This window comes from Macaca mulatta, chromosome 1 (genome assembly GCF_049350105.2).
Source record: "Macaca mulatta isolate MMU2019108-1 chromosome 1, T2T-MMU8v2.0, whole genome shotgun sequence".
Taxonomy (NCBI): Eukaryota; Metazoa; Chordata; class Mammalia; order Primates; family Cercopithecidae; genus Macaca; species Macaca mulatta.
In genome coordinates, this window is record NC_133406.1 from 232,850,560 (window position 1) to 232,878,293 (window position 27,734).

Consider the following 27,734-nt stretch of genomic DNA (forward strand, 5'->3'; position numbering starts at 1 on the left):
TAGTTTGAAATGGTTTTATGGAATAGAAAAACATCATTGCATTTGAAAGATTACAGGGCTACAACGGATAAAGCAATATGATATATATTATAAAGCAAATGAAAATTATACCAAAAGAGTATTACACCTTTGCCTAGCTTAGATAGTATGTATATCTGGTTAACTATATAATTTGCCTTAGCTTACTATGATGATTTTATACCACACAAAAATGCATGCAGTAAGATGAATTATTTCTTTCTTCCTTTTTTTTTTTTTTTTTTTTTTTTTGAGACAGTCTAGTTTTGTTGCCCAGGCTGGAGTGCACGGGTGCAAACATGGCTGACTGCAGCCTCGACCACCCAGGCTCAAGCAATCCTCTCATCCCAGCCTCCCGAGTAGTTGGACCCACAGGCGCATGCCACCAAACCCAGCTGATTCTTGGATTTTTTGTAGAGACAGGGTCTGGGCATCTTGCCCAGATGGTCTTGAAATCTTGGGCTCAAGCGATCCTCCCACCTCAGCCTCCCTAAGTGCTGAGATTACAGGTGTGAGCCACTGTTCCCGGCCATGAATTTTTTAAACACCTGAATAAAGTTGAGCATAGCCTTCAGTAGCATAATTCTGAAGTGGTTGATTTTGTTTAACTGTGGGCTGGCAAAACTAATGTTGAGACTCTTTTAGCTCAGTAAAGACTCTTACGTTACTGGCATAAAAGCCTGAGACAGTGAGCTAATTACTGTGCTGGGAAACTAAATATGTCACTTTCAGAGGAAGTAATGTCTCTGCCTACAGAACGTCCAAAACATAGACTAGTGAGTGTCATTTAGTTAAATGAAATACGGCCCAGTTAAATGTCACACTGCAATGTTAAACAGAGTACCACATGTAAACGAGGGGGTTACTTGGTTAGATGGTGACTTTCAAAGTGTTAGGAGGGGATCAGCAGTCTGATTTTCATGGTGTGACACTCTCACATTCAGCCAATTTCTGCCAAAGTGGGGCAAGGAGGGATCCCACAGATGTCACAGGTAAGATGACTCTCAGATGACCGTCAGTATTTGGGAACACATTTTGTAGGCAACTCATGCATTTTTCTCCTTTTCTGTCATGACCTGCCCTGTGGCCGCTCTGCTGATGATCGGTGTGGGAGATAGGGAAGGAACATTTCAAACCAGTAAGTCTGATCATTAACAATTCCTACTTTCTTGATAACTATGTGCCAAGCATTGAGCTAAGTATTTCACGCTCATTGTCTCATTTATTAATCCTCACTCACGAGGAAGACCTATGGTGTTACTGTACCTATAAGATGTACTTGGAAAAACGGAGTTAGGGAGGTTGAGAAATTTGCTCAAGGTTACACAACTGAGGCAGGAGAATGGGGAACATGAGACGGGAGAGAGCAAAGTGAATAAAAATCACTGGGAACAGGTAACCCGCTCACCCGCGGGAGTGGCCAGCGGGAGACAGGCTGCCTGAGGGGAGGAAGCTCCGCAGGACCCGCTGCAGACCCAGGGCCAAGGGTCCCGCAGGAGGAAACGCGGGCGCGGTGGGGCTGGCTCCAGGCACGCGGGCCAAGGGCAGGGGGGTGGGACACGAAGCCACAAGGCTCCTTGGGTTCCTCGTCCTTCCTGTCTGCCTTCTGCTTCTGCAGCCTGATCTCCGAGTCCCTCTGCCTGCAGGCGGTGGCACAAAGGCCACGTCTCCGCGCTGAACCGAGTCGCTCCGCGTTTTGCTGTTCTGACCCGAGAGCTCGTGCTGGGTACCGCGGGGCGGGGCGACAGCCCGAACTACTCTCGATGTCATTCCCCAGCCCACGCCTGCTCCAGCCACAGTTCCCCTGGTTTTCCTGAGGTTCTCCAGCTGCTCAGTGATGGGCAGGTTCATCTACAGCCTGGAGCATCCTCCTCCTCCTCCTCCTCCTCCTCCTCCTCCTCCTCCTCCTCCTCCTTCTCCAGAAACACCTCTTTTTCCTTCTCCTCATTCTTCCTTCTCATTCTTTCTCCTCCTCATTCTTCCTCTTCCTCTTCCTCCTCCCCTTCTCTTTTTGTTCTTTTCTTCTTCCTTCTCTTCCTTTTCTCTTTATTTTCCTCCTCCTCTCCCTCTTCTTTCTCCTTATCCTCCTCCTCTCTTCTTACTGTTCTTTTTTTTTCCTTCTGTTTTCTGCACTTCTGCCCTCCGCTTCCTCTTCTTCCTTTTTTTTTTTTTTTTTTGAGGTGGAGTCTTGCTCTGTGGCCCGGGCTGGAGTGCAGTGGCGTGATCTCGGCTCACTGCAACCTCTACTTCCCAGGTTCAAGCGATTCTCTTGCCTCAGCCTCAGTAGCTGGGATTACAGGGGTCCACCGCCACCCCACCCCCCACCCCCCACCTCCCCCCACCAGCTAACTTTTAGTAGAGACAGGTTTTTGCCATGTTGGCCAGGCTGGTCTAAACCTCCTGACCTCGGGTGATCCACCTACCTCAGCCTCCCAAGTGTTGGGATTATAGGCATGAGTTACCACGCCTGGTCTCTTTCTCCTTTATTTATTTATTTTTTAAGAAAAATTGAAATCATAGTTTTCTGAAAATCCCTTCTAGCTCTCAGCTTCCCCGAATCAAGTCCTGGTCATTCACTTGCCGTGCGACTGCTGTGCTTCCCCTTTTTCCATTTCCCTCCTTCCTAAGGGACCAGGCAGACATGGGTTCCAACCCCGCAGGCTCCCTGTCCTGTTGACGCTCTGACTCCACCTGCGGCCCCAGTTTCCTCATTTGCATAGTGTTCCCCCAGTAACAACAGCAGTCATACAAAGTTCTAGGGTTCTTTCGAGGATAGTGTGTATTCACCACAGTGCACCTCTGACGCCTCGGACGTCGGCTATGCTCAAGTAATGACAGCTATTGCTTTACAGTAACTGTGGAGTTAAGGGACCGCATATGGCAAAATGCTGATCATTATTTTGAAGTTGGTTTCGTCCCTCTAATCTCAAATCCAGTATTTTAGGGACATGCTAAATGGTTTGTCCTGGAGAGCTGTGTTAAGGGACAAAATCCTTTTCCCTACATCAGCTATGACACATCCTGACAGTAGAGAGCAGCTTCCAAGAAGCAATTTAAAATGCCATTATCAGGCAGGGACAGGGGCTCTAGGGGATTTTGGGGTCAGCAGATGTGAAATGAACGATTTCACAGAGCTGTTACAGAGCGGTGATGGGAATTTCCTACGAGACCCCGCCCCCAGCTGAGTCATCCACTCCTGTTCGACCTGAAGTCCTCCCCCTCCTGAGCTGCAGAAGCCTGAAGACCAAGCAGTGGAAAGTTCTCCAGCAGCCCTGAGATCGCAAGGTCTGTCCATTTGGGGGAGTGGGTGGGGGCACTGAGAGGGGGTGAGGATAGAACTTTTGCTCCCTTTGCCCATTTCTAGACTTTTTCTCCTTCTAATCTATAATAACTTCTCTTCAATAGCCCATTAAATAAACATCAATAACTTGGCCTGAAGAGAGTTTTTCACTCCTGAGTTTTGTTACCATACAAGCTTCACATCTCAGAACATGTCTGTGTTGAAGAAAATGTGTTAGTGAGTTGAACAGGGAGGTCTTTCCACCTGTTAGTAGTTAGGTGTTCAGCTAAAGGGGGAAGAGTGATTTTGTGATAGCTTCTTCTTGAACTGAATTGTCTGATGCCCCTGACAGATTCTGTTTGTAAGGAGTTTATTCCAGGGGCAGTAAGTAATTGGCATTATTGCTGGATGGTACTGCAAAGTACCTATGAAAGTCCCCAAAAGTTCTGGCTATTGTTATTTCCGCATTTCGGCAGAACATGATGGAAAATGCACCCTCAGACTTTGGCAAACGTGCACAAAGCAGTGTGTTTAATCATGCCTGCCTTGTTGTAGTGGTTTCTATGAATTTGCTACTTTTCCACAATATTCCATCATTAATTGTTCCTGAAAAACCCTGAGTTTTCCTCTTGTAGAATTGTATAGGTAATGATTGCAAATAGATAATTTTGAAAGGAGAAACCACCTTTCCTTGGAAATGTTTACCTTTTGCAGAGTGACATTTGTGAGACCAGCTAATTTGATTAAAATTCTCTTGGAATCAGCTTTGCTAGTATCATACCTGTACCAGATTTCATCATGGGAAACAGCTGTTACAACATAGTAGCCACTCTGTTGCTGGTCCTGAACTTTGAGAGGACAAGATCCTTGCAGGATCTGTGTAGTAACTGCCCAGCTGGTGAGTACCCAGTTATCATGTGCATTTGATCTGTTCTGTTGGAAGTATGGTTCAGTTAGTCTAGTAGTCAGGGCCAATGAGCTCCCTTTTAAGGAACAGAAAATGAAAATTCATTCATTTACAAATATTTATTGGATGCTACAACCTAGCTGTGTGAACACAGCAGTCATTCCACCTCTTGTGCCTTGACTTTCTCATCTGGGGATAATAAGGGAACCTGTTTTATAGGATGGCTGGGAGGATCAAATGAAGGGCTTAGAACAGTGCATGGCACATGGCAAGACTGTGGTATTTATTTGTGGCAATTATTTGTGGACTGAGCTTTCTAAATATTGGAAGAAACATTCATTTGACAAGACAGAAGTTTTTACTTACCAAAATGTAAATAAATGTTAGTTTTGTGTGTAGGACTTTGTGCTCAGACTGGGGGCAGAGCAGCGAGTAAGTGGGTGGTAAAGGGCTTAACAGAGTGGGGAAAGTCAGGCGCATTTAAATTTTAGTGTAGGACATTGATGTCCTCCTGGATCCAGTCATACTCATCTCCTAGATCAATCAAGATAATAATTGTGTTTTATTCAATAGATAAAGTATTTTCTTTCTGCTGATTTATTTGTTACAATATCTGTTTTTGTTTTTTTTGTTTGTTTGTTTTTGTTTTGAGACAGAGTCTCACTCTGTCACCCAGGCTGGAGTGCAGTGGCATGATCTCAGCTCATTGCAACCTTGGCCTCCCAGGTTCAAGCAATTCTCCTGCCTCAGCCTCCCAAGTAGCTGGGATTACAGACGTGCACCACTGCACCTGGCTAATTTTTGTATTTTTAGTAGAGACAGGGTTTCATCATGTTGGCCAGGCTGGTCTTGAACTCCTGACCTCAGTTGATCTGCCCGCCTTGGCCTCCCAAAGCACTGGGATTACAGGTGTGAGCCATTGCACCTAGCCTGTATTTTGTTATTTCTAGTTCTGTGATTACACAAAGAATAATCTTGCAAATGTATCATTTTAGGAAGTCAATCAAACTAATGTCTATCACTGTGGCATCTAGAAAACTCATCATTCTTTTATAATCCTATTTTCTTATAAACTTCAGAATGCCTTGGGTGACGATTGCCCATTGTCAAATGTGTACCATTATTGTCTGCCTTTCTTAGGTACATTCTGTGATAATAACAGGAGTCAGATTTGCAGTCCCTGTCCTCCAAATAGTTTCTCCAGCGCAGGTGGACAAAGGACCTGTGACATATGCAGGCAGTGTAAAGGTATGAGTTCAAAGATATTTTCTTCTTCTAGAAGATAGTTGGGAAGATAAGCTTTTCTTTCCTCTTTACTAACTGCTGTCTTTTGAAAATCTCAAGTGTCAAAGACTCTGATTCTTCTGACAACCAGCAGGTCCAGTAAAATAATATCGGGTGACAGCAATTATTTGTGGACTGAGCTTTCTAAATATTAGAGGAAACATTCATTTGACAAGAGAGAAGTTTTTACTTACCAAAATGTAAAAATGTCATTACGGAGATTTAAAAGTAAACTTTAAAATCACTGGGAACACTGTAGTTGAGTGAGCATGACTGTTACTGCAGAGCGTAAATTTGCTTCCTGGATTTGGAGGTCAAGTGTAATAAAACGGGGGCTGGGGGGGACTTTGTAGGTGTTTTCAAGACCAGGAAGGAGTGTTCCTCCACCAGCAATGCAGAGTGTGACTGCATTTCAGGATATCACTGCCTGGGGGCAGAATGCAGCATGTGTGAACAGGATTGTAAACAAGGTCAAGAATTGACAAAAAAAGGTACGTTTGCGTTTGCGCTTCTTTGATCTAGAGTAGTTTTGTGATGTAGACAAACTTAGCTTAGGTCTTGATCCTTTGAAAATAAACAGATTTGTAGAACCTTAAAGTAACAAGTGAGTATATGATATGTCATATTTTAATTAATAAAATATTTCCGTTATTTCTTCATAAATAGAAGTAATTTGAAATCAGAAAGTTTGTTAATTGCCAGAACCATTCATCTTCACACATTTCAGACATAGACAATACTTTATGTACAGTTAGAATAAAAACTAGCCATCTTAGGGTATTGTTTCAAGAATAATAGAATAATTTGTGCAGATTGCATTACGGTAATGATTTTATTAAGTTCATCACAGGGAAAGTTACCAAATGATGAAAATGCTTCTTTTTTGTTATTGCTTTCGTTTTTAATGCAAGGTTGTAAAGACTGTTGCTTTGGGACATTTAATGACCAGAAACGTGGCATCTGTCGACCCTGGACAAAGTAGGTATCATTTCCTTTAGTTTATGGAATAAAGGATCTGGGTTAAATTTTTTGGAAGATAAGGAATGCTATCATTGAAGCTTATTTTGCACCCATCAAGTGTAGACAGAATGTAACATACTAATAGGCAGTGTGGGAACACTGTGAGGTTGTAGCAACTCAATAGGCAAAGTGGGCATTTTCTCCAGAAACAGTGCCTGGAACATTTAGATCAGAATTGCCAGTGGAGGGTGGGCACGTGCAGTGGCTCATGCCTGTAATCCCAGCACTTTGGGAGGCTGAGGCAGGAGGACTGCTTGAGCCCAGAAGTTCGAAACCAGCCTGGGTGAGACCCCGTCTCTACAAAAAATCAAAAAATTTGCCAGGCATAATGGCACATGCCTATAGCCTTCCCAGCTATAGAGAAGGCTGATGAGGCAGGAGGATCACCTGAGTCTGGGAGGTTACGGCTGCAATGAGGTATGATCGCACCATTGCACTCCAGAGCAGAGACCCTGTCTCAAAAGAAAGGAAAAGAATTGCCAGTGGAACTTTGCCACTGTCTGCCTCTTCTCTGTTTCCTTCTCATTCCTTTGCTGCCTGTTATCTTCTCTTGTTGATCAGCCCATCTCCATGTGCTCAATGCCAGCCCCTAGAATGATACAGAAGTAACTAATTGCTCGTTACCCTCCAAAATGTGGCACACACTTGGGCACACAAGGCCATCACAGGTGGTAAAAAGCCAGTAGTATACGAGAGAATGTGACTGTTGTTTTGTGGAATCAGAACTCACACTGTGGTCTGTGGATAGGTGCTGGTCCACACATGGCTTGTCCTGTGCCCCCATCAACAGCGGTGTAGGGTTAGAGAGTAAGCATTTAGAAACTTTTAAGGCAAATTGGCAGAGTAATGTGGTCTGTTGACTAAGAATAAAAATTTGGGCGTTGTATTTTATATGTATTTGTTCTTTTTCCATTTGATTTTCTTACTAGAAAATCATTTTTATTATTTTACTTTGACATTTTTGTTGTATTTCAAAAGTGTATTGGTTTATAACAGACTGGAAAGTGACTTTTTTGGAGAGAAAACAAAGTGTTTTAAAACAGGAATCATGGTATCCCTCTGCTTTTGTTATTTACAATTTATCAGCATCAGACTGGCTGACAAATGGAATCGTGATTCACAAGAAAAGTATTAACTGTTTTCTCGGACTTAGCTGAATTCTCTCTTTGGAAAGTGGTTTTTTAAAAAAGGTCTGTTTTGTTTGTTTGTTTGTTTGTTTGTTTTGAGATGGAGTTTCACTCTTCTTGCCCAGGCTGGAGGGCAATGGCGCCGTCTCGCCTCACTGCAACCTCCACCTTCCAGGTTCAAGCAATTCTCCTGCCTCGGCCTCCGGAGCAGCTTGGATTACAGGTGCACGCCGCCACGCCTGGCTAATGTTTTTGTATTTTTAGTAGAGATGGGGTTTCACTATGTTAGCCAGGCTGGTCTTGCACTCCTGACCTCAAGTGATCCACCCACCTTGGCTTCCCAAAGTGCTGGGATTCCAGGCGTGAGCCACCGTGCCCGGCTGGAAAGTGGCTTTTTAAAAAAAGTCTTTCAATACAAATTTTTCAGAGTTGTTAAGTGAGTCTGCGTGGAAGAGTGGGTTTAATCTGGCTCTGAAGGATGGGTGGATTTGGGGTCGGTAAAGGGACGAGGGAAAGGCGTAACAAGAACAGCAACAATGATGGCAGTAATGGTGGTGATGATAATGATGGCTGCCATTTACTCAGCGTGTCAGACGTGCAAGAGTGTGTCACTGACTCTCGCTCGTTTGTTCTTTGAAACAGTTCTGGCAGCACATACAATCCTAATTTTGCAGATGAGAAAACCGAGGCTTAGGGAGGTTTCATTTTTCTTTTCTTTTCTTTCTGAGACAGCATCAAACTCCTGCGTTCAAGTGATCAGCCTGGAACTCCTGGGTTCAAGTGGTCCTCCCACCTCAGTCTCCTGAGTAGCTGGGACCACAGGCATGCACCACCAGCTAATTTTTTTTGGTTTGTTTTTTAATTTTTGTAGAGATGGGGTCTTGCTATGTGACTCAGGCTGGTCTCCAACGCCTGGTCTCAAGTGATCCTCTGGCCTCAGCCTACCAAAGTGTTGGGATTGCAGGCGTGAGCCACCGTGCCTGGGCTACAGAGATTTCTTTTTTTCTTTCTTTTTTTTTTTTTTTTTTTGAGACGGAGTCTCGCTCTGTCGCCCAGGCTGGAGTGCAGTGGCCGGATCTCAGCTCACTGCAAGCTCCGCCTCCCGGGTTCCCGCCATTCTCCTGTCTCAGCCTCCTGAGTAGCTGGGACTACAGGCGCCCTCCACCTCGCCCGGCTAGTTTTTTGTATTTTTTAGTAGAGACGGGGTTTCACCGTGTTAGCCAGGATGGTCTCGATCTCCTGACCTAGTGATCCGCCCGTCTCGGCCTCCCAAAGTGCTGGGATTACAGGCTTGAGCCACCGCGCCCGGCCCAGAGATTTCTTAACTTGCCCAAGGTCATTCTGGAAAGCAGCAGACCCAGGGCTCAAACCCCGGTTTGCCTGATGCCAGTGCCAGACCTGTTAACCCTATGCTGGCCTTCATCCGTGCCAGAGATGGTCAAGTCTGATTAAGAAACTGGGGGTGAGAGACTAACCAGGCAAAACAGCCTGAACTAAGCTGTCACCGAACAGAAGGAAGCCATGGAAAGCTGCAGGGAGCCAGATAGTCAAGTGGAAGTTTCTCAAAATATCTTTGCATCGCCTTCGAACCCAGACCCATATATCTTTTTCACTAGGCTACTTCATTGGGTAAAAACTGACAAAGTTTTAAATCTAAGTTAATTATTTAAACTCTTTTCATTGAACTGTCTAAGCTGTTCTTTGGATGGAAAGTCTGTGCTTGTGAATGGGACGAAGGAGAGGGACGTGGTCTGCGGACCATCTCCAGCCGACCTCTCTCCAGGAGCATCCTCTGCGACCCCGCCTGCCCCTGCGAGAGAGCCAGGTAGCTGGGCTATGCCATTCAATCAAAGTGTATATCTTATGGTGATTCCAGATGGTATCTAAATCGCCCCAATATCATGATGTCTCACATCTCCACCTACAACAGGCACCGCCCATGTGCATTCCTTCCTGAATCCTGCCCTCAGGGACCCAGCAGGTTCCTTCCCAGGCATTTGTTATTCAGTCTGAGATACACATTTGTAAGCAGTGCCAGAGGACACTTCACCCAGACAGAGTCTATATCTTTATCAATGCCAAGGAAAGGGGATTATAAGGTCCCATATTTTCTTTTCTTTTCTTTTTTTTTTTTTTTTTTTAAGAGAGTTCCTTACTCTGTGCCAGGCTGGAGTGCAGTGGCATGATCTTGGCTCACTGCAACCTCCACCTCCTGTGCTCAACCAATCCTCCCACCTCAGCCTCCCCAATCGCTGGGACTGTAGGCACGCACCACCACACCTGGCTAATTTTTGTTTTTTTTTTTTTTTTTTTTTGGTAGAGTCGGGGTCTTGCTATGTTGCCCAGGCTGCTCTCAAACTCCTGGGCTCAAGCAATCCTCCTGCCTTGGCCTCCCAAAGTGTTGGGATTACAGGCGTGAGCTGCCGCGTCCGGCCCCTGGGTCCCATATTTTCTATGTGCTAGAAAGGACAAACTGCTTAATTTTTGTGGCCTCTAGGAAAACTACTAAGTTTCTTTCTTTTTTTTTTTTTTTTTTTTTTGAGACGGAGTCTGTGTCACCCAGGCTGGAGTGCAATGGCGCAATCTTGGCTCACCACAACCTCCGCTTCCCAGGTTCAAGCGATTCTTCTGCCTCAGCCTCCTGAGTAGCTGGGATTACAGGCGCCCACCATGGTGCCCACCTAAGTTTTGTATTTTTGGTAGAGATGGAGTTTCTCCATGTTGGCCAGGCTGGTTTCAAACTCTTGACCTCAGTTGATCTGCTCACCTTGGCTTCCCAAAGTGCTGGGATTGCAGGCATGAGCCACCGCCCAGCCATTCAGTTTCTTTTTTTCTTTTCTTTTCTTTTTTTTTTTGAGATGGAGTCTCGCTCTGTTGCCCAGGTTGGAGTGTGGGGGCACCATCTCAGCTCACTGCAAACACCGCCTCCCGGGTTCAAGCGGTTTTCCTGCCTCAGCCTCCCAAGTAGCTGGGATTACAAGTGCCTGCCACCACTGTGTTGGCCAGGCTGGTCTTGAAATCCTGACTGTAAGTGATCCTCCTGCCTCGGCCTTCCAAAGTATTGGGATTACAGGCATGAGCCACCATGTCTTGCCTTTTTAAAAGTTTTCCAAGTTTACTCCATTAGCAGGTTGGAGATGCCCAAGGCTCTGATTCTTCTCATGCTTAGGAGTTTACCAGTGTAAATATACACATGGGTGTATGAGTGTCCATACATTTCTGCATGCGTTTCTCCTTTTGCTGTGTTTTGCAGGACACTCTCCGCAGATCATCTTCTTTCTTGCGCTGACTTCGACTGTGGTACTCTTCCTGCTGTTCTTCCTCGTGCTCCGTTTCTCTGTTGTTAAACGGAGCAGAAAGAAACTCCTGTATATATTCAAACAACGTAAGATTAATGTAATCATATTAGAGCTCTGGCAAAGCAAGGCTTTTTATAATAGAAAGGAAAAGATGATTCTTTAAAAAATTCTAGAAATGAGGTTCATATAGCCCGGTGGTTATCAAGCAGGGGCAATTTCGTCCCCGGGAGTATTTGGTGGCGGTGGTGGTGGTGATTAGGGTGATTAGGTGGTGATTGGCATCTAGTGAGTAGAGGCCAGTGATGCTGCTAAACTCCTACCATGCACGGGACAGCCTCCCAGCAAAGAATGATGCTGCCTAAATGTCAACAGTGCTGAGGTGGAGAAAGCTTGCGTATAGAAGAGCACACCTCGGTTCTAGAAAAATGTCAGATTTAAATATGCTGCAGCCTTGGATTATTGTGTGTGTGTATGTGTGTGTGCGCGCGTACGTGTGTGAGTGCCTGTGTGTGCGTGTGTGTATGTGTGCGTGCATGTGTGTGCGTGTGCGTGCCTTGTGTGTGTGCGTGCGTCTGTGCGTGCCTCTGTGTGTGTGTGTGTGTATGTGTGCGTGCATGTGTGTGCATGTGCGTGCCTTGTGTGTGTACGTGTGTGTGTGTGTGTATGTGCGTATGGAGGACACTGGCAAATAAGAATCAGAAAACCATGTTCCCCCCATGTCCCCATGTCCCTCTGGTTGATAAACTGGTTTAAAATGAGTTTAGACCCGTGTTTGAGGAAGGCAGAGAGAACAAAGAGGGAGTTTGAAGGGGGTTTAACAAATGGAGTATTACAGCACCAGTATGGATTACATGAAAAATTTCAATAATGAATTTCATTCATTCATTTGTTCAACAAGGTATTATTTCTATAAGGTACTCAGCAAGTACCTGGCACAGAGTCAGCACCCACTAGACAAAAGCCATTGATATTTATTTGAAAAAGTGTATAGATGGAAGGCAACCTGTTTTTTGTCTTCGTGAAGGATAGAACAAGACATAACAGGCTTAATAAGACTTAATAAGAGGGATATAATAGAAGGAGCTTTTTGAGAGCAAAATTTTAACCCAAAACACCATGTAAGACCAGAATGTGTCTATTTGTAGGTTGTTAAAAATATATGTGCAGGAACAGCATTAGTAAAGTTTTTTTTTTCCTTTTCCTTTTTTTTTTTTGGAGACGGAGTTTTGCCCTTGTTGCCCAGGCTGGAGTGCAATGGCGCAATCTCGGCTTACCGCAACCTCCATTCACTGCAACCTCCTCCTCCCGGGTTCAAGCGATTCTCCTGCTTCAGCCTTCCTAGTAGCTGGGATTACAGGCATGCACCACCATGCCCAGCTAATTTTGTATTTTTAGTAGAGACGGGGTTTCTCCATGTTGGTCAGGCTGGTCTTGAACTCCCGACCTCAGGTGATCCGCCCGCCTCGGCCTCCCAAAGTGCTGGGATTACAGGCGAGAGCCACTGCGCACGGCCAGTAAAGTCTTATCTAATAAATTATGCTAATTTATTTAAAGCCTCTTTTTAAAGCAATATAGAACTTTTTTACATTGTGACCTATATAGAAAAATGCATAAATGCAAAGTTTAACAAATTGTCATAAACGAACATCCAAATAACTCTACCAGGATCAAGAACTGGAACGTAACCCATTCCTGAAGCCCTGGGCTGCCCTTTCTAGATCACAGCCTTCCTTGCCTACTAGTGCTAACCACATCTAGACTTGTATGGTATTAACTTCCTTTTGCTATAGTTTTGCTACCCAACAACACAGTTTTATCAGGCTGCTGTGAACTTCATACAATAGAATCACACTGTGTTTTCTGTATCTTGCTCCTTCTTTCAACGTTGTATCATGAAGATTCATCCACGTTGAGTTCATCTTTAGTTGATTTCCATTGTTGCACACTCTTTTATTGAATGATGACATTGTTGTTTACTCATTCTAATATTGATGGACAGCGGGATCACTTCCAGCTTGGGGTTATTACACGCAATGACATTTGAATATTTTTGTCCGTGTATCTCAGCACATGTAAACACGTGTTTCTGGTTTGGTTGTGTTTTTAAACCTAGGAATAACATTGCTGAGCTACAAGGAACGTGTGTCTTGGTCTTGAATATGCCAAACTGTTTTCCAAAATGATTGGACCCCATTTACACTGCCCTGGTAGTAATGATGTTCTTTTTACTCCACATCCCCTGATAACTCTTGGCATCATCGGACTATTTTTATCGATATGGTGGGCGGATAGTCGTATCTCATTGTGGTTTTAACTTACACTTCCTGGTTGCTAGTGAGGTTAGATGCCTTTTCATGTTATTTTGGCTATTTCCTCTTTAGTGAAGGGCCTGATCAAGTCTTTTGAGTATTTTCTCATAGGATTGTCTGTCCTCTTCTTACGTATAGGAAGTTTTTAGTCTGCTGTTCATGAGCTGCAAATATCTTTTCCTAGTCTGTGGTTTGCTCTTTCATTCTCTTTTTGAGGTCTACACCTCCAATTTAAACCTCTATGCTCTCACTTAAGCCTGATTTCGGTTTTGTCTTTTGTTTTTTTGAGACAGGGTCTACTGTGTCACCCAGGCTGAAGTGCAGTGGTGTGATCACAGCTCACTGCAGCCTCGGACTCCAGAGCTCAAGCAATCTCCTGCCTCGGCCTACTAAATAGCTGGGACTATAGGTGCATGCTACAACGCAGAGCTAATTTTTAATTGATTTTTAATTTTTTTTGTGGAGACGGGGTCTCGCTATGTTGTCCAGGCCAGTCTTAAACTCCTGGGCTCAAGTGGTCCTCCCACCTCGGTTTCCCAAAGTGCTGGACTTAATCCTGATTTAAAGGACTACCTCTGCAACAAAGTTCCATCCACACCCCAGACTGCAACAAAGTTCTTTAGAAAATGCTTTTCAAAAGTATTTATGAGTAATTAGTGAGTTTCAGTGGAACCGTAATCCATATTTTAAAAGTTTTTAGGACACTCCCTGGTGGTCCAGTGGTTAGGATTCGGCGTTCACCGTCGCAATCTGGGTTCGATTCCCAGTCAGGGAAGTCTTCCTTCTGGCCGGGCGCGGTGGCTCACACCTGTAATCCCAGCACTCTGGGGGGCCGAGGCAGGCAGATCACCTGAGGTCAGGAGTTCAATACCAGCCTGGCCATGGTGAAACCCCCTCTCTACTAAAAATACAAAAAATTAGCCAGGCGTGGTGGTGGGTGCCTGTAATCCCGCCAGCTACTCGGGAGGCTGAGACAGGAGAATTGCTTGAACCTGGGAGGCGGAGGTTGCAGTGAATGGAGATTGCGCCACTGCACTCCAGCCTGGGCAACAAGAGCGAAACTGTCTCAAAAAAAAAAGTTTTTAGTCATTTAAAAGAAATTTTGATTTTGACATAATTATAGATTCACAGGAATTTGCCAAGACAGGTACATCTCTCATGCCATTTCTGGGTTCCATCCTCCAGTGCAATGGCAAAGCAGGAAATTGACGTTGGCATGGTGTGTGTGTGTACTTTGTCCCTTTGTCACACATGTGAAATCGTATAACAACCAACACAATAAAATCAGAACTTTCCATCACCGCCAAGATCTTCTCCCACTACTCCTTTCTAGTCAGGTGCTCTCCCTCTCCCCACCATCCCCTGGCAACCACTTATCTGTCTTCCATCTCTATACTTTTGTTATTTAAGGAATATTGTGTGAATAGAATCATACAGCACGTGTCAAGCTAAATCACAGACAGAGAAAGAGGCTCTCTAAAAGATTATGGTATTTTTTTCAGGAGTAGCATTGCAGTGGGAATATGATGGGTGTATTCAGGGAGGTAAAGGTGACAAGAGTTTTTAAAAGAAAAAATGATGGGCCGGGCGCAGCGGCTCATGCCTGTAATCCCAGCACTTTGGGAAGCCGAGGTGGGTGGACCACCTGAGGTCAGGAGTTCGAGACCAGCCTGGCCAACATGGTGATACCCCATCTCAACTAAAAATACAAAAAGTTAGCCCAGTGTGGTGGCATGTGCCTGTAATCCCAGGTACTCAGGAGGCTGAGGCACGAGAATTGCTTGAACCTGGGAGGCAGAAGTTTCAGTGAGCCGATATCACGTCCTACACTCCAGCCTGGGTGACAGAGCAAGACTCTGTCTCAAAAAAAGAAAAAAGAAAAACTGAGGAGGATTATGTAAGTTATTTTGAAACAATGATCCTTTGCTACAAAGATCAATACCCGCAGAAGTATTTTTTTTTTTTTTTTTGAGACAGAGTCTAGCTTAGTCGCCCAGGCTGGAGTGCAGTGGCGCAATCTCGGCTCACTGCAAGCTCCGCCTCCCAGGTTCACACCATTCTCCTGCCTCAGCCTCCCGAGTAGCTGGGACTACAGGCGCCCACCGCCTCGCCCGGCTAATTTTTTGCATTTTTAGTAGAGACGGGGTTTCACAGTGTTAGCCAGGATGGTCTCGAGCTCCTGACCTTGTGATCCGCCCGCCTCGGCCTCCCAAAGTGCTGGGATTACAGGCGTGAGCCACCGCGCCCAGCCAGAAGTATTTTTTTGTGTAAGACACAGTAGCCTTTGTGCAAGGTTGTGGTTTCTGCAGTCTTGTGATAGTTGTTTTTATCAGGCATGCACGCATAAGAAACCCTCTTCATGGCCTTCCCTGGCTCCGTTTGTCAGAGTTTTTTAAAAAAATTTTGAGACAGAATCTCCGCGTGTCGTTCAGGCTGGAGTTCAGTGGTGTGATCTCCGCTCGCTGCAACCTCCGCCTCCTGGGTTCAAGCGATTTTCGTGCCTCAGCCTCCTGAGTAGCTGGGATCACAGGCAGCCGCCACCATGCCTGGCTATAGTAGAGACGAGATTTTGCCATGTTAGCCAGGCTGGTCTTGAACTCCTGGCCTCATGTGATCTGCCTGCCTCGGCCTCCCAAAGTGTTGGGATTACAGGCGTGAGTCACCATGCCCGGCCCATTTGTCAGGGTTTTGACACAAGTTACTCCATTTTGATTCTGACAACTTTTACAAACGTGAACTTTTTTAAGATTTTGCTTTTTCACTCAGCAGAATGCCCTTGATATTCATCCAAGTTGCTGTGTGTTTCAATGATTCGTTCTTTTTCCTTGCTGAATAGTATTCCATGATACGCTTGTGCCACAGTTTGTTTTACCATGCACCCATTAAAAGATATTTTGTTTGCTTTTTGTTTTGACTATTACATATAAAGCTGCGAGGAATAATTATGTACAGTTTTTGTGTGGGCATGTATTTTGTATCTCTATGAGAAATATTCAGGAGTGCAATTCCTGGGCTATACGTTTGGTGCTTGTTTAGTTTTTAAGAAGTTGCCAGCTGGGCGCGGTGGCTCAAGCCTGTTATCCCAGCACTTTGGGAGGCCGAGACGGGCAGATCACAAGGTCAGGAGATCGAGACCATCCTGGCTAACACAGTGAAACCCCATCTCTACTAAAAAATGCAAGAAAACTAGCCGGGCGAGTTGGCGGGCGCCTGTAGTCCCAGCTACTCGGGAGGCTGAGGTAAGAGAATGGCGTAAACCCAGGAGGCGGAGCTTGCAGTGAGCTGAGATCCGGCCACTGCACTCCAGCCTGGGTGACAGAGCGAGACTCTGTCTCAAAAAAAAAAAAAAAAAAAAAAAAAAGAAGTTGCCAAACTATTTTCCAGAGGAAGCGTATCATTTTACATTCTCATCGGAGTTTTTCTGCATCCTTGCTCGCATTTTGCATTGCCTCAATTTTTATTTCAGCTGTTCTAATAGGTGTGTAGTGACATCTCATTGGGGCTTTAATTTGCATTTGCCTTATGGGTGGACATCTTTTCATATGCTTATTTTCCATTTTTATGTCTTCTTCAGTGAAGTGTTTTTCAGATCTTTCGCCTATTTTCTAGTTGGATTATTTGTTTTACTGTTGAGATCCAAGAGTTCTTTATGTTTCCCAGATAGGAGTCCTTTGGCATATATATGATTTACAAATATTTTCTCCCAGTCAGTAGCTTGCCTTTTCATCCTCTTCACGGGCTCTTCCACAGAGAAAAGCTACTCAATTTTGATGAAGTCCAATTTATGGGTTTTTTTCATTGATGGAGTCATGTCTAAGAATTCTTCATTAAGTCCCGGGTCTCAAAGAATTAGATTTTTTTTCCTCTGTCTCTTATAACTTTTACAATTTTTTATTTTATATTTAAATCTTGATTTTTTTTTTTTTTTTTTTCCTGAGACAGGGTCTCTGCTTTGTCACCCAGGCTGGAGTGCACTGGTGTGATCATGGCTCACTGCAGCCTCCACCTCCTGGGCTTAAGTGATCCTCCCTCCTTGGCCTCCCAAGTAGCTGGGACTACAGGAGTGTGCCACCACTTGCCGCAGACCTATTGGACTGAACAAAGTGGGGAGAACGTGGGAATAAAAGACAAGAGACAAAAGAGTATATTTGGAAGAAGGAGTCAGGGGTAACCTTGCGTCTAGTGGACAAAGGCCCTGAACTTTACACAGCCCACTGTCTTTATTAGGCAAAAGAGATAGCGAGAAAGTGGGGATGATTGTCCTGTCAGTAATTGTCAGTTGGCCATTTGGTGTTTGGTTCACAGCAGACTTGAGAGACCGCATCCTTTGAACAATAGGTGCTAGATTTCTCAGTAGATAACTTCAAGGAGCCAGGGAGTGATGTCCCTCAGCAAACCTTTTGGCGGCAAGGCAGTGTGAGTTTGCTCACATCTTGCATTCATGATAAACACTTTGCTGTTTGATCATATAGCCTCCAGCGGAATGTTGAGTTGGTCATGTCTCACGGCTTCGGCTCCCTGCATGCCTGGGTAATTTTTTATTTATTTATTTATTTCGAGACAGAGTCTCACTATGTTGCCCAGGCTGGTCTTGAACTCCTGGCCTCAAACAATCCTCCTGCCTTGACCTCCCAAAGTGCTGGGATTACAGGTGTGAGCCGCTGTGCCAAGCCTTGATTCATTTTAAATTTTTCGTATAAAGTGTGAGAGGTTTTAGCCAAGTCTTTTTTTGTTGTTGTTTTTGGCCTAGGGGTGTCCAATTGCTCTAGCATCACTAGTGGAAAACATTAGTCTTCTTTCATTGTAGCTTTGTCAAAAGTAAGTTGGCTGCAATTACGTGGGGCTATCTGGTTTCCCTCTTCTGTTCCACTGATCCATGTGTTTCTTCCTCTGCCGATACCACACAGCCTTGATTACTGTGGTTATCCATAAACACTGAAATTGGGTAGAGGGTGGTAGTTTCTCCCGCTTTATTATTTTGTTTCAGAGTTGTTTTATCTATTCTAGTTCCTTTGCATTTCCACATACATTTTAGGATAATATCTATATCTACAAAAAGCTGGCTGGGATTCTGATAACAGTTGTGTTAAATCTGCATATCAGTTTGGGCGAATTGACATCTTTACTATGTGAAGTACAGTCACGTATCACTTAACGACAGGGGTACGTTCTGAGAAATGTGTTGTTAGGTGATTTCGTTGTTGTGTGAACATCATAGAGGGCACTTAGGCAAACCTAGACAGTACAGCCTACCATACACCTAGGCTGGATGGTATAGCCTGTCGCTCCTGTGCTACAAACCTGTAGGGCGTGTGACTGTACCGAATACCATAGGCAACTGTAACATAATGGTATTTGTGTGGCTAAACATACCTAAACACAGAAGAGGTACCATGAAAATAATATGATTTTTGCCAGGCGCGGTAGCTCACATCTGTAATCCCAACATTTTGGGAGACCAAGGTGGGCAGATCACCTGAGGTCAGGAGTTCGAGACCAGCCTGGCCAACATGGCAAAACCCCGTTTCTACTAAAAATACAAAAATTAGCTGGGCGTGGTGGCACGTGCCTGTAATTCCAGCTACTCGGGAGGCTGAGGTGGGAGAACCCCTTGAACCTGGGAGGCAGAGGTTGCAGTGAGCCGTGATCACACCACTGCACTCCAGGCTGGGCAACAGAGTGAGACTCCATTAGGAATGGGGCCACACGGCAGGAGGAGAGTGGTGGGCGAGCGCGTGAAGCTTCCTCTGTATTTATAGCCGCTCCCCATCACTTGCATTACCGCCTGGTCTCCGCCTCCTGTCACGTCAGCAGCAGCATTAGAGTCTCATAGCAGCATGAATCCTATTGTGAGCTGCGCACGGGAGGGATCTGAGTTGCGGCTCCTTAAGAGAATCTAGTGTCTGATGATCTGTCCCTGTCTCCCATCACCCTTAGATGGGACTGTCTAGTTGCAGGAAAACAAGCTCAGGCTCCCACTGATTCTACATTATGGGGAGTTGTATAATTACTTCTTTATATATTACAATGTAATAATAATAGGAATAAAGTGCACAATAAATGTAATGCGCTTGAATCATCCCGAAACCATCTCCCCACCCAGTCCATGGAAAAATTGTCTTCCACCAAACTGATCCCTCTTGCCAAAAAGGCTGGGGACCTCTGCTGTATATGACTGTAGTCTTATAAACACTGTACACTTAAGCTAAACTAAATTTATTTAAAATGTTTTCTTTCTTCAGTAATAAATTAACCTTAGCTTACTGTAACTTTTAACTTCATAAACTTTAATTTAATTTTTTAAATTTTTTTTTTTTTTGAGGCACCGTGTGCTGCCCAGGCTGGAATGCAGTGGCAAGATCTTGGCTCACTGCAGCCTCCACCTCCCAGGTTCAAGTGATTCTCCTGCCTCAGCCCCCCAAGTAGCTGGGACTACAGGCAGCTGCCACCACACCTGGCTAATTTTTGTATTAGAGATGGGGTTTCACCATGTTGGCCAGGCTGGTCTCGAACTCCTGAGCTCCGGTAATCTGCCCACCTCAGCCTCCCAAAGTGCTGAGATTACAGGCATGAGCCATCACACCCAGCCTATAAACTTAAAAACAATTTTTTAAACTTTTTGACTCTTATAATAACTCTTAGCTTAAAACACAAGCACATTGTACAGCTGCACAAAAATATTTTCTCTTTATTTCCTTATTCTATAAACTTATCTATTTAAAAGTTTTTAAATTGTTTTTTACTTTTTAAACTTTGTTGTGAAAAACTAAGACACAAACACACATATTAGCCTAGACCCACACAGAGTTGGTGTCTGCCACCTCCACATCTTGTCCCACTGGAAGATCTTCGGGGCAAAACCATGCACGTAGCTGTCATCTTCTATGAGAACAATGTCTTCTTCTGGAATATCTGGAATACCTCCCAAAGGACCTGCCTGAGGCTGTTTTACAATTAACTGTTTTTTTGTTTGTTTGTTGTTTGTTTTTTTTTGAGACAGAGTCTTGCTCTGTTGCCCAGGCTGGAGTGCAATGGGGCAGTCTCGGCTCACTGCAACCTCTGCCTCCTGGGTTCAAGGGATTCTCCTGTCTCAGCCTCCCAAGTAGCTGGGATTACAGGTGCATGGCACCACGCCCGGCTAATGTTTTGTACTTTAGTAGAGACGGGGTTTCACTGTGTTGCCCAGGCTAATCTCGAACTCCTGAGCTCGGGCAATCCACCGCCTCGGCCTCCTAAAGTGCTGGGATTACAGGTATGAGCCACCACACCTGGCCTTAACTGGTTATCTGTGTGTGTGTGTGTGTGTGTGTGTGTGTGTGTGTGTGTGTGCGCGTGGAATATACTCTAACTAAAAAAGTATGGCATAGTAAGTCCATAAACTACTAACATACTCATTCATTGTTATTATCAAGTATTATGTGCCGTACATAATTGCATATGCTACACTTTATACAACTGGCAGCTCAGTAGGTTTTTTACATCAGTATCACCACAAACGTGAGCAGTGAGCAGTGCTGCAGTGTTATGATGGTTGGACATCACGAGGCAACAGGAACTTTTCAGCTCCACTATAATCTTATGGGACCACGATCATATATGCGGTCTGTTTTCAACCAAAACATCGTTTTACGCTGTATGACTGTATTCCAATGCACAAACATGGTATGTCTCTCCATTTATTTATATATTTTAAAATGTCTTTCACAGCATTTTGTAGTTTTCACTATACAAGTTCTGTATGCGTTTTGTTAGATTTAGGCCTAAGGAAAAAAAAATTTTTTTGAAGACAGGGTCTTGCTTGCTGTATTACCCAGGTTGGAGTGCAGTGGCATGATCACGGCTCACTGCAGCCTCAACCTCCTGGGCTCAAGTGATCCTCCCACCTCAGTCTCCAGAGTAGCTGAGACCACTGGCATGTGCCACCACCCCTGGCTAACTTTTAAATGTTTTGTAGAGACAGGGCCTTGCTGTGTTACCAAAGATGGTCTAGAACTCCTGGACTCAAGCAATCCTCCTGCCTTGGCCCCCATAGTACTGGGATTACAGGCGTGAGCCCCCACGCCCAGTTTCTAGATCTAATTTAGGTCTTGAATTTTCTCAGGGTTCCTCTGACATCACTCTAGGGAAGGAGGAAGGATGGGCAGCTTGTTACAGCCAGGCAGGGGTGGAGGAAGTTTGGGTTCTGCGCTATACCTCCTGGAGGGTGAGCGTCTCCTTTTTATTACTAGACATGTGGGAGTTCCAGCTCCCACTAGGCCTCCTCTGACACCACCCCAGGAAGGACAGGGAGATGAGGCTTAATCCACGGTGAGGGAGGAAGTTCAGGTTCTCTACCCAGTCTTTCCTGGTGGGCTTGCAGGTGGAGCCACTGTGTTTTTTGTGGTGTTTTGTTAGAATTGAGTGGTTATTGTCTAGAAGGTTTTGGGCCAGGCGCAGTGGCTCATGCCTGTAACCTCAGCACTTTGGGAGGCCGAGGCAAGCAGATCATAAGGTCAGGAGTTCAAGACCAGCCTGGCCAATATGGTGAAACCCCATCTCTACTAAAAATACAAAAATTAGCTGGGCGTGGTGGGGGGTGGCTGTAGTCCTAGCTACTCGGGAGACTGAGGCAAGAGAATCACTTGAACCCGAGAGGTGGAGGTTGCAGTGAGATGAGATTGCGCCACTGCACTCCAGTCTGGGTGACAGAGAGAGACTCCGTCTCAAAAGAAAAAAAAAAAAAGAAGCTTTTAGTCTTGCTCTGCTGCCTCTTTCCTAGTCTCACAACTAGGGAGTACAAACTCTTCTTAGTTTTTTGTGTGTGTGTTTTTTGAGATGGAGTCTTGCTCTGTTACCCAGGCTGGAGTGCAGTGGTGCAATCTCAGCTCACTGCAACCTCCGCCTCCCAGGTTCAAGCGATTCTCCTGCCTCAGCCGCTTGAGTAGCTAAGATTACAGGTGTGCGCCACCATGCCCAGCTAATTTTTGTGTTTTTAGTAGAGACAGGGTTTCGCCATGTTGGCCAGGCTGGTCTCGAACTTCTGACCTCAGATGTTCTGCCTGCTTTGGCCTCCCAAAATGCTTGGATTACAGATGTGAGGCACCACACCTGGCCTCTTCTTGGTTTTCGTTTTGCTTTGTCCATACTATTGGCATTTTTAGGTTGCTGCTTCTCTGGTTCCCAGTCAGAGGGAAACGAGGCAGAAAGAAGCCCATTGCCTGGCCGGGCGCGGTGGCTCAAGCCTGTAATCCCAGCACTTTGGGAGGCCGAGACGGGCGGATCACGAGGTCAGGAGATCGAGACCATCCTGGCTAACATGGTGAAACCCCGTCTCTACTAAAATATACAAAAAACTAGCCGGGCGAGGTGGCGGGCGCCTGTAGTCCCAGCTACTCGGGAGGCTGAGGCAGGAGAATGGCGGGAACCCGGGAGGCGGAGCTTGCAGTGAGCTGAGATCCGGTCACTGCACTCCAGCCTGGGCGGCAGAGCAAGACTCCGTCTCAAAAAAAAAAAAAAAAAAAAAAAAAAGAAGCCCATTGCCTTGTTGTTTCTTGGGTCCGGAGATCACGACCCCATTGGCCTTCCTCTCTCTGCCTTTTGGAGAGGTTTTCAGCAGTGCTCAGCGGGACAAATACGGAAAGCATGACATCTCAATCTTCCCAGAAGAGATCTCCATTTTGAAATTCATCTTTGGATCAGTTTCAAAAGACATCCCGTTGGTATTTCTGAACATCTTGCCAGTTTTTCATAAGTTCTAGGAGACGGTGTGGTTATTTGGGTTGGGTTATTTTTTTATAGCAACAAGCATATGAACTTGGGGTAGGACTTTTTGACTTGCTTGTCTGTAAATAAATACCTGCTTAGGATTGAAAAACTGCCGAGCACTAACATAAATACTTCACTAACATGTAAAAGAAAGCCCGGCAGCTCATGCGCAGATCAGTTCTTGGTTCCTAACGATGGAAGTCGTGGGGATACCTCCACACTCTTGGAGTCATAGCATTGTGTTCCAAAGAAACCATTGGATCTTGAATCTTCGTAACCCTCAAGACGAAAATATGTGCTGCTGAATTGAAACTAGAGCTATGATTGGGATATGGCTAATATTTTATGCTTTAGTGATTCATGCTTATGATTTTTTTTTTAGCTAATGTAGAAAATAAAGAAAATAATTCTTAAAGACCAGTAAAAATATTTGGTCAACGGAAACAAATGTCAAATAATCTCCAGAGGAAGTTCATCCTTGCTGTTACCTCTCTTGTGGATGTTTGTTAAAAGTATTATTATTATTATTATTATTATTTTTGAGACAGAGTTTCGCCATTGTCACCCAGGCTGGAGTGCAATGACGCAATCTCGGCTCACTGCAACCTTCGTCTCCCGGGTTCAAGCGATTCTCCTGCCTCAGCCTCCCCAGTAGCTGGGATTACAGGCACCCGCTACCACGCCCGGCTAATTTTTGTAGTTTTAGTGGAGATGGGGTTTTGCTATGTTGGCCAGGCTGGTCTCGAACTCCTGACCTCAAGTGATCTGCCCACCTCGGTCTTCCAAAGTGCTGGGATTACAGGCGTCAGCCACTGCGCCTGGCTGAGTTTGTTAAAATTAAAAGGGAGACTGTCTGCAGCTGTAATATGGAAAATAAGTGTTAAATGATTCAAATAGACAACAAAATATATGTATCTTTAAAATTTTTTTTAGCATTTATGAGACCGGTACAAACCACTCAAGAGGAAGATGGATGTAGCTGCCGATTTCCAGAAGAAGAAGAAGGAGGATGTGAACTGTGAAATGGAAGTCGATAGGGCTGTTGGGACTTCCTTGAAAAGAAGCAAGGAGATATGAGTCATCTCACTATCACAGCTTTCAAAATCAAGAACACCATCCTACAAATACCCAGGATTCCCCCAACACATGTTCTTTCCTCAGTGCCAATGAGTTGGCCTTTAAAAACACACCACTTCCTTTTTTTTTTTTTTTTTTGGACAGGGTCTCACTCTGTCACCCAGGCCGGAGTGCAGTGGCACCATCACGGCTCTCTGCAGCCTTGACCTGTGGGAGCTCACGTGATCCTCCTGCCTCAGTCTCCTGAGTAGCTGGAACTATAAGGAAGAACCATCACACCTGACTAACTGTTCTGTTTTTTGTTTTGGTAGAGAAGGCATTTCGTCATGTTGTCCAGGCTGGTTTCATACTCCTAGGCTCACTTTGGCCTCCCAAAGTGCTCGGATTACAGACATGAGCCGCCATGCCTGGGCAAAATAATGCACCACTTTTAACAGAACAGACAGATGGGGCCAGAGCTGGTGATAAAAAAGCATTTTCTAGATACCACTTAACAGGCTTGAGCTAGTTTTTTTGAAATCCAAAGAAAATCATGGTTTAAATTCAATTATGTAGGCCAGTGGTCCAACTACAATGATAGTCAAAATCAGTGCAGGTTTGTGTTTTGGTGCTAATATGACATATGACAGTAAGCCACAAGGTGCAGTAAGTGCCCCAACTAAACTTCCCATTGGTTCTGTCATGTAACATGACATGCTCCACCGTCAGGGGAGTATGAGGAGACTGCCTGTCTCTGCGGTCAAGAGCAAAAAACCTCAGGTCTGGAGGAAGTTTTGGAAAGAGTTCAAGTGTCTGCATATCCTGTACACCACCTGCCTTTGTCCTGCTCCCTTTCAAGCCAGGTTATATTCTAAAAATTCTTAACTTTTAACATAATATTTTATACAAAAGCCAATAAATGAACCACACACGATAGGTGTGAAGTACAGTGAGAAAATGAACACCTGCGAGCTCACCGTCCTACCACAGCACTAGAGTGGGGGCCGCCAAACTCCCATGGCCAAACCTGGTGCACCATTTGCCTTTGTTTGTTTGTTTGCTTGCTTGAGACAGAGTCTTGCTATGTTGCCCAGGCTGGAATGGAGTGGCTACTCACAGGCACAGTCATAGCACACTTTAGCCTTAAACTCCTGGGCTCACGTGATCCACCCGCCTCAGTCTCCCAAGTAACTGGGATTACAGGTGCAAACCTGGCATGGCTGCCGTTGTTTGGCTTATGATCTAAGGATAGCTTTTTAAATTTTATTTATTTATTTTTTTTTTTGAGACAGGGTCTCATTCTGTCGCCCAGGCTGGTGTGCAGTGGTGCGATCTTGGCTCACTGCAACCTCTGCCTCCCAGTTCAAGCAATTCTCATGCCTCAGCTTCCAGAGTAGCTGGGATTACAGGTGTGCACCACTGCACCTGACTAATTTTTATATTTTTAGTAGAGACGGGGTTTCACCATGTTGGCCAGGCTGATCTCGAACTCCTGGCCTCAAGTGATCCATCCACCTCGGCCTCCTACAGTGCTGGGATTACAGGCATGACCCACTGGGCCCAGCCAGCTTTTACATTTTTAAATGGTTTAAAAGTAATCCAAGGAAGAATAATAGCTTATGGCACAAAAAGTTATATAAAACTGAAATTTCAGAGTCAATAGGTAAAGTTCTACTGAACACAGCCACACACATTTATTTATATACTAAGACTGGCTTTGCACTACAAGAGCAGCGTTGAGTAGGTGTGACAGAGACTCCATAGACCACAAATCCAAAATGTTTAATATCTGAACACTTACAGGGTCAAAGTCAAGGTCAGAGCCACCATCCATGTGCTGCTTTCTCCCCTCACCTTCTGTCCATCCCCAGACAGCCTTTCTTAGGAATTTTGAGTCTATCTTTCCCTTGCTTAAAACAATCATTTCTCATATAATTATGTATCCTAAAACTATGTTATGGCGTAAACCCGGGAGGCGGAGCTTGCAGTGAGCTGAGATCCGGCCACTGCGCTCCAGCCCCGGCGACAGAGCGAGACTCCGTCTCAAACAAAACAAAACAAAACAAAACAAAACAAAAACTATGTTATTTAGTTTGGCTTGTTTTTGAGCTTTATGAAAATTGTATTGGGCTATATGGAGACTTCTGTGACTTGCCTGAATCACTCAAAATTATATTTATAAGACTCATTGTGGCCAGGCATGGTGGCTCATACCTGTAATCCCAGCACTTTGGGAGGCCGAACCGGGTGGATCACCTGAGGTCAGGAGTTCGAGACAAGACTTGCCAACATGGTGAAACCCCATCTCTACAAAAAATACAAAAATTAGCCAGGCATTGTGGCGGGTGCCTGTAATACCAGCTACTCAGGAGGTTGAGGCAGGAGAATCGCTTGCCCCAGGGAGGCGAAGGTTGCAGTGAGCCGAGATTGCACCACTGCACTCCAGCCTGGGTGACAAGAGCAAGACTCTGTCTTAAAAAAAAAAAAAAAAAGACTCATTGTGTTGTCGTGTGTAGCTTTAGTGCATTCGTCTTAACTCTGCTGGAAATATGCCATTATTTATAGATCCATCCTCTACCAAGAGATGCTGGGTTTTTACCAGGTGTTTCGAAATCATGGGCAATGTTGTCATGGATGTTATTTTACGCATCTCCTCTGCGGAAGTGTCTCCAGGGGAAGTTTCTAAAAATGGAAGGCTGGGTCTTAGGGCATGTGATGCTCAACTTTACGAGCTGGTGCCTATATCAGTTAGGACATGCTAAGTTATGTAGAAGTAACAAATAATTCCCCAACTCTTAATAGATTGCAACGAAACAACAAAGGTGCATTTCTTTTTCTTTCTCTCTTTCTTTTTCTTTTTTTTTTTTTTTTTTTTTTTTGAGACAGTGTCTCACTCTGTCTCCCAGGTTGGAGTGTAGTGGTACGATCTTGGCTCACTGCAACCTCTGCCTCCCGGGTTCAAGTGATCTCCCTGCCTCAGCTTCCTGAGTAGCTGAGACTACAGGCCCATGCCACCACACCCAGCTAAGTTTTGTATTTTTAGTAGAGACAGGGTTTCACCATGTTGGCCAGGCTGGTCTCGAACTCCTGACCTTAGGTGATCTGCCCGCCTTGGCCTTCCAAAGTGCTGGATTACAGGCGTGAGCCACCGTGCGTGGCCATTTCTTACACTTTTGTGTGATATGCCTATTGCAAGCTTGCCATGCCTCTGTCCCATGTTATTTCACTCTGGGATTTAGGTGGAGGGAGCAGCTTCTCTTTGGAACACTGGCCATCACATGGCAAATGGATATCTGTCACTTCTGCTCCTATTTAGTTGGTTCTACTGTAACCTTTAGAGCAAATCACGCAGCCAAGCCACGCATCAATAGGGCAGAAAAGTATAAACTTTAAATAGAGGGGAGGAGAAAATATTTCTGAACAATAGTCTACTGCAGTAACAAATTGCTTTTCCAAGTGGCTGTCCTAATGTACCCCCGTCAGTCATATAAGTGTCATGTAAGTATCCCATTGATCCACATCCCTGCCACCCTCTGGTACTATCAGGTGCCCTTAATTTTGCCAAGCCAGTGGGTACAAAATGAGATCTCACTGTGGTCTTAGTGTGCATTTGCTTGGTTACTGATGAGTACCTTGTCACATATTTATATACCATTTGTGTTTATTTTTTAAATAAAATGCTTGCTCATG

At 44.9% G+C, this 27,734-nt stretch overlaps 1 protein-coding gene across 7 annotated transcripts; it reads left to right on the plus strand.

Moving 5' to 3' along the window:
• The first annotated feature begins 893 nt into the window (after positions 1-893).
• On the plus strand, positions 894-27,734 carry TNFRSF9 (TNF receptor superfamily member 9). 7 transcript variants are annotated; one of them, XM_077985989.1, is made up of 9 exons: positions 894-1,036; positions 3,151-3,303; positions 4,013-4,196; positions 5,346-5,453; positions 5,843-5,980; positions 6,401-6,467; positions 9,331-9,461; positions 10,890-11,021; positions 23,922-24,976. In XM_077985989.1, exons 3-9 carry the CDS (start codon positions 4,097-4,099, stop codon positions 24,008-24,010), a joined length of 765 nt encoding a protein of 254 aa, XP_077842115.1. In that variant the 5' UTR covers positions 894-1,036; positions 3,151-3,303; positions 4,013-4,096; the 3' UTR covers positions 24,011-24,976. The 7 variants fall into 7 exon arrangements, 2 of the variants coding, with proteins under 2 accessions (XP_077842115.1, NP_001253057.1); XR_013411732.1 differs by lacking the exon at positions 894-1,036 and adding an exon at positions 27,183-27,734 and having other exon boundaries at positions 3,090-3,303; positions 23,922-25,011; XR_013411750.1 differs by lacking the exon at positions 894-1,036 and having other exon boundaries at positions 3,099-3,303; positions 23,922-24,624; positions 24,712-24,976.

What these genes read in the sequence shown, in the direction of transcription:
- TNFRSF9 (XM_077985989.1), top strand. Translation starts at nt 4,097, where the DNA reads ATGGGAAACAGCTGTTACAACATAGTAGCCACTCTGTTGCTGGTCCTG. An exon ending in GTGTAGTAACTGCCCAGCTG is followed by an intron (nt 4,197 to 5,345) that starts GTGAGTACCCAG and finishes TGCCTTTCTTAG; the next exon opens with GTACATTCTGTGATAATAAC. An exon ending in CCTGTATATATTCAAACAAC is followed by an intron (nt 11,022 to 23,921) that starts GTAAGATTAATG and finishes AATTTTTTTTAG; the next exon opens with CATTTATGAGACCGGTACAA.